At 42.8% G+C, this 13,005-nt stretch overlaps 1 protein-coding gene across 1 annotated transcript in view; it reads left to right on the top strand.

Moving 5' to 3' along the window:
• The first annotated feature begins 4,518 nt into the window (after window positions 1–4,518).
• The window catches only part of AHDC1 (AT-hook DNA binding motif containing 1), a 149,404-nt gene continuing 140,917 nt past the window's right edge, over window positions 4,519–13,005 (top strand). Inside the window, exon 1 of the mRNA XM_073616187.1 lies at window positions 4,519–4,968. Within this exon, the coding sequence (XP_073472288.1) occupies window positions 4,902–4,968 (67 nt within the window). The 5' untranslated portion in view covers window positions 4,519–4,901. The remainder of the gene's footprint in view (window positions 4,969–13,005) is intronic.

Below are 13,005 nucleotides of genomic sequence, written 5' to 3'. Positions count from 1 at the left end.
TATGGACTTTTAAATGTTTTATTTTTTTTACTAGTAATGGCGGAGATAAGCGATTATTAGCGGGACTGCGACAAATCTGACACTAAGTGACACTTTTTCGGGCCAGTGACACAAATACAGTGATCAGTGCTGAAAAAATGCACTGTCAATGTACTAATGACACTGGCAGGGAAGTGGTTAACATCAGGGGTGATCAAAGGGTTAACTGTGTTCCCTAGGAGTGCTTTCTAACTGTGTAGGGGATGGTTGTACTGTAGGAAGACAGAAATCCATGTTCCTGCTTAGCAGAAACACAAGATCTCCATCTTCCTTACTAGCAGAACGCCGTTCTGCCTCTCTCCGAGCAATTGCTGGGTTTCCAGTGGTCATCGGGTCCGCCAGACCTGCTGATTGGCTCCTGCTGTGTCCAATCACAGCGGAAGCGGGACTCCGGCGGCGCCCGAGTGTCCCAGAGTCCTTGAAAAAAAATCACGTACAGGTACGTGATTTTGCGCTTAAGGGTCTACCTGCCACAGTAAATGTATGTGGGGCAGTCGTTAAGCGTCCTTAAGCGGTTAAAGAGACATTTAGTCTGCAGTGAATTTTTTAAAAAAAAATGTTTACCTTTACAAACACTTCAGTAAAGATGAAAAGGGTATAAAAACATATCCAAAGTCTTGAATATGCCAGTCAGTACTATTCAATCACTTATTAAGTGGGAAATTTTGGGATCTCTTGATCCCAAGCCAAGGTCAGGTAGACCAAGGAAGATTGCAACCACAACTGAAGAAGATTTGTTTGGGATACAAAGAAAACCCCACAGTTAACCTCAGGAGAAATACAGGCTTTTCTGGAAAAAATTGTGTGGTTGTTTCAAGAAGCACAACACGACAATGCTTGAACAAAAATGAGCTGCATGGTCGAGTTGCCAGAAAGAAGCCTTTGCTGCACCAATGCCACAAAAAAGCCCAATTACAATAACCGGGACAACACTTTGACACATCTCACAGCTTATGGCACACTGCAATCTGGAGTGACGAGACCAAAATAGAGCTTTATGGTCACAACCATAAGCGCTGTTTGGAGAGGGGTCAACAAGCCTATAGCACAAGAATACCATCCCCACTGTGAAGCATGGTGGTGGCTCACTGATGTTTTGGGGGAGTGTGAGCTCTAAAGGCACGGGGAATCTTGTGTAAATTGATGGCAATATGAATGCAGCATGTTATCAGAAATACTGGCAGACAATTTGCATTCTTCTGCACGAAAGATGCACATGGGACGCTCTTGGACCTTCCAGCGTGACAATGACCCTAAGCACATGGCCAAGTTAACCCTCCAGTGGTTACAGAAGAAAAACATGAAGGTTCTGGAGTGGCCATCACTGTCTCCTGACCATCATATCATCGAGTCACTCTGGGGAGATCTCATATGTGCGGTTCATGCAAATTGAGAAAAGAATTTGCATGACCTGGAGGCATTTTGCCAAGACAAATGAGCAGCTATACCACCTGCAAGAATTTGGGGCACCATAGACAATTATTACAAAAGACTGCACGCTTTCATTGATGCTAAAGGGGGCAATACACAGTATTAAGAACCAAGAGAATGCAGACTTTTGAACTGGGGTCATTTCATTTGTTTACTTGCCATGTTTTGTTTTATTATTGTGCCATTCTGTTATGACCTACAGTTCAATACGAATCCCATAAGAAATAAAAGAAATGTGTTTGCCTGCTCACTCATGTTTTCTTTAGAAATAGTACATACTGTATATTACCAATTCTCCACGGGTATGCAAACTTTTGAACACAACTGTATCTGGTTGTGTCTGACTCTCAGTGATTCTAATGCCGCGTACACACGACCGGACTTTATGGCATACTTTGCCCGGCAGACTTTCCGACCGACTTTCCGAATGAACGGACTTGCCTACACACGATCAACCAAAGTCCGACGGATTCGTACGTGATGACGTACGACCGGACTAAAACAAGGAAGTTCATAGCCAGTAGCCAATAGCTGCCCTAGCCTTGGTTTTTGTCCGTCGGACTAGCATACAGACGAGCGGACTTTTCGACCGGACTCGAGTCCGCCGGATAGATTTGAAACATGTTTCAAATCTAAGTCTGTCAAACTTTTGATAAAACAAAGTCTGCTGGAACCCACACACGATCGAATTGTCCGACAAAATCCGGTACGCCGGACCAAGTATTCAGTAAAGTCCGATCGTGTGTACGCGGCATTAGGGACTGCTGTCTTCACGTTTTCTGATACTTGTGCTGCTACTTTTAGTTGTTTCGTGCTCTGACTGGTGTTGGCTTTTCACGCTGTCTAACCATCGTGTTCTCTGCTGGCCTGGATTCCTTTTGCTGCTAACCAGACCTGAGCATAGGTAGCAGTTTTATAGCCAGGCAACTAGCATTTTCAGATGGTAATAATTCTTTTATGATAGATAAAGCGATCCTGTGCTTCATTTTAAAGTAAGAGTACCTTCTAAGGCAGTGATTGTCAACTTATGAGCTTAAGGGGACCTCAAATGCAGCCCATGACATCACCAAAGGGCCACACATAATGTTCAGTATATGTAATGCTTGAGAGGACTGTCAGAAACTGCAGACCTAATAGAGGAAATGAGGGTCAGAGAGTGTGAACATGCTACATTTCTACCTTGGAATATGCTACGGAAAACAATATAAAACTGGGAAGATGTTACATGAGACTAGTAGAGATCAGAGCTCTCACTCTAATCAATGTTCCCACTACAGACTGCTGAGGTCTGAGGGCAACACATCATATACCAAAGGGCTACATGTGGCCTAAGGCTGCAGGTTGGGCATCAGGGCTCGTTCACAAGTGTAGCAGGCAATGTCACCCCTCTGAAAAAGTCACACTCAGATTGTTTCTCAGGGGTGTTTGATAGGAAGTGAGGAGGCAACATTCTGGACATCACCTTATAATTGCCATACAACTTTGCCTCAATCGCGTGCATTACAGTCGGCTGCGGTGCAGTTCCATCGAGGCCCTATAGAACTGCTCTAATCACGTTTGACAGGACACTGTCCACTGAAAGCAACATGCTGTTTCATCTTTACAAAAGAAAAAAAAACTGCCTATGCAGGTAAAGGGTTGTTGTAGGTAAAAACAAACTGAGCATCTCTAACTAAAGTGCTATAGAAGCAGGCCATTTCCATACCTCCTGAAGCCTGACTGGGATACTCCCAAGACGTTGCTAAGTGAGTTCTAGTCATTATTGTTCACAGTGGCAGCCTGTCCATTAGGGGTGCACGGACGCCACCCCCTCTTATCCATGCGTCTGACCCCCTAATCTACATCTTTTATGAAGTACCTTGTTTACTTCCACCCCAGCATCACAGCGGCCCAGTGCGTCACGCCCTCTTCTCCCCCGCTGCCTTCTGGGACCTTAGTGTGTCCCAGAAGATGACGGGGCCATTCAGGAAGCACTGTGCGACTGTGCAGGAGGAAACGGGCAGTGAAGCCTGAAGGCTCCACTGCTGGTTTCCCTAAGTTGGTATGGGGGCGCCTGCACCCGATCCGATGGACAGATCGGCTTCAGGGGGGGGCGACATCGCGGGCTCCCTGGACAGGTAAGTGTCCTTATTAAAAGTCAGCAGCTGCAGTATTTGTAGCTGCTGAATGTAGTTCCAAAACATCTGGGGTGCCAAGGTTCGCCATCATTGGCCTAGGATTATGACATCATGCACAGCTCTCTCTCTCTCACTCTTGTGAGAGTTTGCGAGGAAGAAAGGGGGTATGAGTCATAAGAGGGCCAATGAGAGCTGCGGAGCTGGAGGTGTGTCTGTGTAAATCAGGAAGTGAACAGACAGCAGCTTCAGCTGCCCACAGTTAAAATGGTTGCAGCCAGACTCAGTGAAGTGAGATTTCTGCAGCATATTTGGCAAGTACAGAATCACAGTATATATAAAATAATATGCAAAGTGGTTGGATGGAAGCTTTGGAATGGCAAAGATGTTTTTATTACAAATTATGTGAGCAGACTGCAGTTCCTCTTTAAGTGCAAAGTACATTATAAAACTAACTAGGAAAATAATGTAGGTAAATATAAAAAAAAGTGTGAGGAGTCAAACTGCAAGCTGGCAGCCTGGCTCCTCTCCCTGTACTGCGCACACTACAACTTCCACCGTGCACCGCTGTTCAGGCACACAAACTACAAAGACCAGCATGCACCACGCCGCCAAAAGACTACAACTCCCGTCATCCATCGAACAAATTAAAATAAACGACTTCACAAGTCATTGCGTTAATCTATATCGCGCTCCCAACTCATCATTGTGACAGCAGCATGTTTTTCTGTATTTCTCAAGCAGAATACGCCAGCCCAAAGTTAGACTACATTTCCCAGCATCCTCTTAGGCACCCGAGCGAGCCTGATGGGAAACGATCCGCCGCATGCGCAGTACGACTTGCTGGCGAACACGAACTACACATCCCGTCATGCAGCGCTCCCCTCCCTGTGAGATGCCCAGCGGGGAGGACTTCATGTCCCGGCATGCTCGGCGGCCCAGAACGGGGGGCGGTGCCAGCGGCGGGCGGAGGCGGCTCAGAGACTCTGAGCGCAGAGACACGGAGGAGGAGAAGGGGAGAGCGGCACTGAGACCGGGGAAATACCGGGACTGACAGGCACGACGGTGGCCACACGTCCACGGCGGGGGGGAGAGAGCGAGCAACGCAGATAGGCCGGTGTGCTGAGAACGAATCGCCCGGGACGTCTCTGGAGACGGGAAGCGGCGCACCAGGGGCTGTCAGCAGCTTAAGCCCAACCGCCTGTGGTGAGAGCCCTGAGGGGGAGCGGAGAGTCCTCTATCCACACACACACACACATCCCGCCCCCCGCGGGGACTCAGCGCCAAGCCCGGGGCCCCCCGGGAGATGATGTGACCATGCTGAGCGTGCCCGGACCTGGAGCAGCCATGAGCGGCCGAGAGCAGCCGGAGCCGGCGGGGAACGGTCAGTGTGGGCACCGGGGAGGAGGGGGAGGCGGGTTATCCCGGGCCATTGGCAGGACTATTTGTATGCCCAGTGTCCAGCCATGACAGGCAATCGGTGCTGCCGAGCCATGCATGGAGGAGGAGGAGGAAGAATTCTCAGGGGGGCCAATTTGAGGCAGTCTCCTGTACTCCTCCATATACCCGGGGGGTCTCCTCCGTGCACACAGCCGGCTCTGATTTCCGTCCACTCTTGTCTATGTGATTCCTTTTCATCGGTGTGATGGGGATTAGCTGCCTGTGCGCCTGTCCTCAGCACATCGATCTCCTCTTCCTGCTACTGCAAGGCTAAGCTGACAATAGCAAAGAAAAGTGCCTCGTTTTACTGCTAACTCTGGGGATCTGTGATAGGGCGTGTGTGTGTATATGTGTGACATGTGTCTGTCACTTTCCACATTACCCTGCACCTCCTATAGTGCAATCACCAGCCCCCCCCCCCCACACACATGTCCATTGCCATCTTTACAAGGTTAGCTACATCCATACATTTCATTTAGAAATAGTGTGCCTACTACAATCTTGGTGACATCATGATGTTCCTCCCCCCCCCCCCCCTACATATAATAGCTACCTTGTCAGCTAAATCTACCTCCGCCGCTGTCACAAGTGTAGTTCTGCCATCTACAGAAAACAGCAGGATCCCCCCCCCTTCATGGTGATCACCTCTACAGCTGCTCATCATTGTTTTACTGTAGTTTTCTTTATGTGCCATAAATAAGGTCTGATAGCATGTCATCTTCCCCCTTCAGCTGCCCTTCCTCCCCCCCCTCCTTCTTCGGTTCTAATTAAAAGGTGCCATTATACCCTCGCAGGGGTGGAGGAGGGGCAGAGGGTCAGGGGACATGTGTCTCAGCTCAGGTGACATTCATTGTCTGAGTGCCTCTCCTTTTTTAGCTTTTCCTTTAACCCTTCTGAAAAAAAGGACCCGCAGATAGCGTAGAAAAATGATCAGGTTTGTTAATTTTTTTATTTTTTTTCCACGTTGCTGTTAAGATTTTAGAAAAATAGCAAAATAAAATAAAAACGCAGCACATTGGCAACATTTGTACTGATGGCAAAGAGGCTCATCCTTTAATATTCCCGGGCGTTATTAAAATTCTCTATTAATGGATATGCTTTAAGGAAACGTGTGGTCTGAAAGAACGTTGCATGATTCCCTTTTTTCCTGTGTTATACTGTTTATATTTTGTGTGTATTATATAAAATGTGTCTGTGTCCCAGGCAAAACAATGACACAGAGGGCTTTGCAGCCAATCATTGTGAAGGGGGAGGTGCCTGGAAAAATATCACACTCATATATATACATATTTACATTTACACAGTCTGCAGGAGCTTGAGGTGGCAGAAGGAAAAGGGGGCAAGTCAGAAGTAAGTGCATGTTCACACCATAGTTTTTTATAGAAAGGAAGCTATCTTTTTTTTTTCCTTTTTGTGTTGATGGTTTTTATGCAGTGTGGATTTTTGTGAAGTTGTATCACTGTTTTTTGTTGCAGTGTATGGCAAGGTTTTTAGCAGGTAGTATTAGATTACTCTTTTGTCTAGCTTGGCTTTATCTCTCCTATCTGTATGAAAGTCTACACATATAAGGCTTACCAGCGGAGATATTATCTAGGTGTTGTTCGTTGCTTGCTGCTTGTAGTAAGATGTGTGTATATTGGTGGTGATATACTCAGAGGGGAACAAATAACTGCTGGATGCAATGATTGTCTTCCTTTTTCTGCACTAAAACCACGGTAATAACTTGTATTATGTCATATACATAATTTACTTATTTGACTTAGAAGCAGATCCCCTTTTCTCTTTAAAACTGGTTTGTAGCTCTATTGGCTTAATAAGGCAACAGCCTCACAAGCATTCTGAAACGCTCAGTCCTTTTTTTTTTTTTTTTTGTAGCCTCCTTTTTCCTTTCACAGTGAGCCTTCGTATCTGTGTTGTAGTTTCACTGGCTGTGCAGAAGGGTGTCTGTGAATGCATTTTTTCAATACAATACATGTCTATTTGATTTTAGAGAGAGCATCGTGCTTCTTAAAGCCGGTGTTGAGAATTAGGAATTGTGCTTTACCCACTATGCAGTTCTGACCCCCTTTTCAGCCACATGTAATTCAGGTAAGGGTTTGAACATGCTAATGTTTGTGGTGTTCTGTTGGTGGCTGTGCAGTCTTCAGACTTTATATGTTAAGCATTGATTTTGATAGTCTTTACATTGTACTTGCATTTCAGCTGATGTTGATTGTGCTTACCAGTTAAAGGTACTCACAGACATGAGATAGCTGATCCTTGTATCTATGGGAAGCTTTAGACACCCCCAGTCAATCTTGGGGGGGATGGTGAAATAGCCACCGGCCACTTACCTTATTTATCCAAAGATAAGGCTGGTATAAGGGGACCCTGGTCTTACTCCTCAATGATATTACTATATTTTGGATAAGCCAAGCTTGTTTATGGAAAGTCAATAAAAATTATTAGTTGGCCCATGAATGTTCAGCCTCCATCTGAAGTAAGGCAGCCTTATTTCTTCTGTTGTAATCCAATTGGTGGAGTTGGTTGACTGAATTATTAATTTAGTGGTTTTGTGTAAATGGCCTAAAAAGAGGTTATTAACTGGTCTTTAGACATACCCATATTGGTCTAGCATGCTGTTTAATTAACTACCATTTGAAGACAAATATGCTGAAAACTGAAGCTGTTTCAACTAATCATTTTGCAGTCTGCACTGGTAACCATTAAAGTGGATGTAAACCCAATGTCATCCTTTCTAAACTACTGCCATAGGGGTTATCTATAAGGATATACATACCTCCTGCATGTATCTTTACCTGTCAAATATCTCCCCTCTGTCTGTTATGAGAGCTGAAAAACTGCATATTCTGTGGGTGGGTCTGTTGTCTGGAGCTCGGTGGGTGGAGTCGTGATGTCAGTAGACTTCCCGCCCACTTCTACACTCCCCTTGTCAATATGCATTGTCTGCTGTGTATTTCTAACACTGAACTTCTGCTATGATCTCTAACATCCAGTGAAAAGACAGGAAAGTAACCACATGACTTCAGCATGCCCAATCATGGTGAGGTGTGGAACAGCCAATCCTTGCAGAGCTGCTGAAGAAAGGAGTGGGAGGGAATTTTAAAAATACTGCATGTCTCTTAGGCTAATGCACAAGATGTAAATAACCTGTCACTCACAGCAAGGGGGAGTATTTGACAAAGTTTTTCTCAGTTTGTCAAGATTTATCTTGCTGAACAATAAAAGAGGATTGCTCAGAGATGGATTAACTCTGTGTGGCAAGACTGGGCTCAAATGATAGCAAATCTTATACTCTACATTGTGATAAAAAAAAAAAAAAAAAAATTCGGGTTTACATCCACTTTAAGGCACGAAAATCTGGTATCCATCAACAGTTCCCCATTTTTGCTGCAGTTTCTAAACCTAGCTTTTTGTTCACAAGTATGGAAAAGCACATGGTCATTTGTCCCTAAAGGCTGTTTATACACTAATTTCTTGAGTTGGTAATGATACACTTAACCATAACAACAAATTAAGTCCATTTATTTCCATCCTCATAGAAACACTTGATAAAATGTATTGTTTGGTTACCATCGGGCAACTTGTATGGTTTTTCTGTTTGCAGTGTTAATAATCTATTTTTCTTTTTTTCATCTTTGGAGGAAGATATTCCTCCTCCTACTGCAAACTAGTTAGTTTAGACGAGTGATGGCGAACCTTGGCACCCGAGATGTTTTGGAACTACATTTTCCATGATGCCCATGCACTCTGCAGTGTAGATGAGCATTGTGGGAAATGTAGTTCCTAAACATCCTGGGTGCCAATGTCCGCCACCACTGTTTTAGACCTTCAGTTATGCATGTTATACAGCATGCTGGAAATTCTCTGCAAATGACTTGTTGCATTTAGCTTAAATTGGAGGTCCACATTTTAGTGTATTTATGAAAGTGGCAGCTTAAATCAAATTACAGTATACTATAGAACACTTGAATATGGAATACATGCATTTCCTAATGGTATCAACTAGTTAGCTTAGCTTTATTTAAATGAGAAAGCTAAATGGCCTTAACATATTTTGAACCTCAACACACCTAATTTTGATTGTAGCCTTGTATAAAGAAAATAGTTGAAATATTATGGTACTAGTTCAATACATATTTATTTAAATACATCCCTGTCTATTTGTTGATGCCACTTTGCCTGTTTATAATATCTGTTTTTATGCTTCATTGACAAATTCAGTTATGAACCAGGTGTCTACCAGGATTTCCTAGCTACAAGTTTTTGAGCCATGCAAAAAACGGATACCAATTGAGCTTCAATCTATCTACAAACTGAGCTTGTATTTTACTCTCGAAAGAAACTTTAGATCAAAGGTAGAATTTCAAGGAAGGAGCAATAACTTTTATGAATGATTATATTGAGTAGGCTTTCCAAAGGCTGTATAGCATGGATGGAGGAATCTGTCAGATTTCTTTTGTTTGGACAGTCACCAGCTCACTGAAGACCGAGAACTGAGCGATCAGCGGTCTTTGATTGCTCAGTTCTCAGTCATAGAAGTGTTGAAGGCAGATGCAGCATTGGGCCGAGCCAAGTGTTTGTGTATCTAGAAATAGAGAGAGATATCTATATCTCTATCTGCATGATTAATCGTCAAGAATCGAGATCACAATCAACCCCCCCCCCACGATCTTGACAAAGCATTATCCCAATTCTTTCTATGCAGAGAATTTTCTGCTGAAGTGGACAGCTGTCAAAAAAATAAAAATAAAAAATAACCATGAGGTCTGCCAAGTAACATTCCTCAGCTGCTGAGCTAACTATAAACATTGTAAAGTTTTATCCTAGATTAAAGGAATGAACTTTGGTGTGTAAATGAGGGTAGTTTAACCACTTCAGCCCCAAAAGGATTGTTTACTCCCTTAATGACCAGGCTATTTTTTTGTGATATGGCACTGCGTCGCTTTAACAATTGCGCAGTCGTGCGACGTTGTAGCCAAACAATGTATCCCCCCCCCCCCCCACAAATAGAGCTTTCTTCTGGTGGTATTTGATCACCTCTGCGTTTATTTTTTGCGCTATAAAAAAGACGAACAATTTAAAAAGAAGCTATAGTTTTTTTGTTTTTTTTTTTGCTATAATATCCAAAAAAAAATGTAAAAAACTAATTTCTTCATCAGTTTAGGCCAATGTGTGGTCTCATACATTTATTTTTGGTGAAAAAAATCGCAGTGAGTGTATATTGATTGATTTGCGCAAAAGTTATCGCATCTACAAAATAGGGGATAGATTTTATGGCATTTTTTATTATTATTAGTAATTGCGGTGATCTGCAAATTATTATTTTTTTTTTTTTTTATCAGGACTGCGACATTGCGGCAGACAGATTGGACACTTGTGACACTTTTTTGGGACTGCCGACATTTTATACAGCGATCATAGCTCTAAATAGCCACTGATTATTGTGTAAATGTCACTGGCAGGGAAGGCGTTAACACAGGGGTGCGATCAAGGGGTTAAATGCGTTTCCTAGGTGTGTTTTTTCTAACTGTGAGGGGATTGGACTGACCAGACGAAGAGCCAGATCGTTGTTCCTACTTAGTAGGAACAGAAAATCTGTTTCTCCTCCCTTGTCAGAACCAGGATTTGTGTGTTTACACACACAAATCCCGGTTCTGGCTCTCACGCCCACGATCGTGGGTGGCCTGCAGCAATTGTGCCTGCCGGACATGCGCCTGCTATATCAGTTTGAAGAGCCGTCATACCATGACGGCGATTCGCGCAGCCATGCCAACCTGTAGCAGTATAACTGCGGCGGCTGGTCGGCAACTAGTTAACCACTTAAAGACTAAATCTTTTTCTGACGTTTGTTGGTTTCAAGTTAAAATCGTTATTTTTTTTGCTAGACAATTACTTAGAACCCCCAAACATATATATTTTTTTTTCTAGCGGAGACCCTAGAGAATAAATTGGCGGTCGTTACAATATTTTATGTTGCACTGTATTTGCGCAGTGGTCTTTAAAATGCATTTAAAAAAAAAAAAAAAAATACTTTTAATGAATTAAACTAAACAGTAAAGTTTGCCCAATTTTTTTTTGTATGATATGAAAAATTATGTTGCGCCACGAGTGTGTGTGTGTATGTATAGATATTATACACACACTCTTCTGTTTTAAAGTTTGACAATGGAGGTGGTGGGGCAGAAAAGTGCAATCTTGTGGCTGGTTCTTGCTTATGGGTGGGAAGGGCAGTAGCAAATCAGAAAGGTTTCTGAACCTGCTCATACATGGATCAAAATTCGGACGGTTCAGCAAGCATTGGCTTGTGTATAAGTACTGTGGAAATTTGATCCATTTATCGCCTTCTGTATAACCATCCTGCTGGAAAAGTTCATCAATGTATTCTGAGGGAGGGGACGCCACCCTGCTGTCGGAATACAATGTCGTCGTGGGAAGGATTCCCCTATACACCTCAAATGTGTGGACAGAGGAATTGGGTCAGTTTTTTTGCTTTTTTCCAGGTTGAAGGGAAAAAAAAGTCTAATATATGGGCTGCTTTACACATGTTCCATCTGAGTGGATTGGGGTATCACAAATGTAGGTACAACTGAAATAATATGTTTAGGTGGATTGTTTTTCTGCTTAAAATTTAACTTTACCGATAACTTGATAAAAAAATAATGTTCTTTAGCAAGGAAGGTTTCATAGGGAACTCCATATTCCCTGATATGGAACCTTCCCCATAGGGAAGGTTCCATATCAGGAATTACGCTACCATCCCCATAGGGAAGGTTCCATATCAGGAATTACGCTACCAAAATTAGTGTGTGCTGTAAATTGCCTTAGCATTGCTCCTCATTCTTCTTGCTGGAGGCTGCCATGTTGCTGAAGCCCAAAGCCCCTTAACAGCAGTAAATCATTAAACGGAACTAAATCCATCTTTTTTTTTTTTTATACGGTTTAACAAATAGTCATGGAATGCTTGGATTGCTAGCTGTTACGTTTGCTTGTGTCTTCAACCAGACTGTCAAACCATCAAATGCCTGGTGTCATAACTGATCACATGTGCAGCACCATGGCAGTTGCAGATACAGCAGAAGCAGCTTCTTTGGCTGTAAAGGATATGAGGGCTTAATTTTCCTTTAAATCTGTCAGCAGATCAGTCTGTACAAACTCAGCAATGCCCAACACGGAGAGCAACTGAGCATTTGCAGAGCAGGGTGAGACAGTGTATTACTGGATTTTAAACATTATAGACACTTATTTTAAATGTATTAGCTACACATGCAGAAGGGGCCAGCCTGAAGTGATCTAGCAGGACTTAATTTTCTGACTAAAGTTCCAGTGGAATAAACAAAATGAAGAGTGGACCGCACAGTATAATTCAGTTTGTGTATTAAATGAATGGTGTAAATCCATATTAAACACTTTTTTTTTGTTAAATGTTGAATATTTTTGGTTGAACATAGATAATCCAATTTATCTCAATATGTACTGTATATATCAGAAGAAATAATATTTGATGTATATAACAACCCCACTATGCAGTGTGTTCTACCACTGCGTAGTAGATTGGGATAAATGCCATGCACATGAGTTATCTTGCTTTAGTTTGACTTGAGCTTCAGCTATTTTCTATATATAGAAGCTACCTAGGGACAGCTGCATGGTTGATGAATAGTTGCTCGCCCGATTTCATTCTATGTACACACCTAAAACCTGTCCTTATAATCAGAAAATCAAAAGATAGTACCGTAATTGTAACCCAGCTTCCTTAAGATAATAGTTTTTTTTTTTTTTTTCCCCAACTCTACAATCTGACAACAAAAATATCCAGTTCCATTAATTCCTAGTCATAATTGAAAGTTTTTTTTTTAAATGTTTTTTTCAACATATTCTGTTTCTAGGAATAAACTAAATTTAACGTGCCTTCAGGTCCATCTTTGGTAGCGAAAAAGCATGGAGGCTATCTTTCCCGACCTTTCTTTCTGTATTCTTT

This window comes from Aquarana catesbeiana, linkage group LG02 (genome assembly GCF_042186555.1).
Source record: "Aquarana catesbeiana isolate 2022-GZ linkage group LG02, ASM4218655v1, whole genome shotgun sequence".
Lineage (NCBI taxonomy): Eukaryota > Metazoa > Chordata > Amphibia > Anura > Ranidae > Aquarana > Aquarana catesbeiana.
This window is presented reverse-complemented; position numbering and strand designations above follow the sequence as displayed.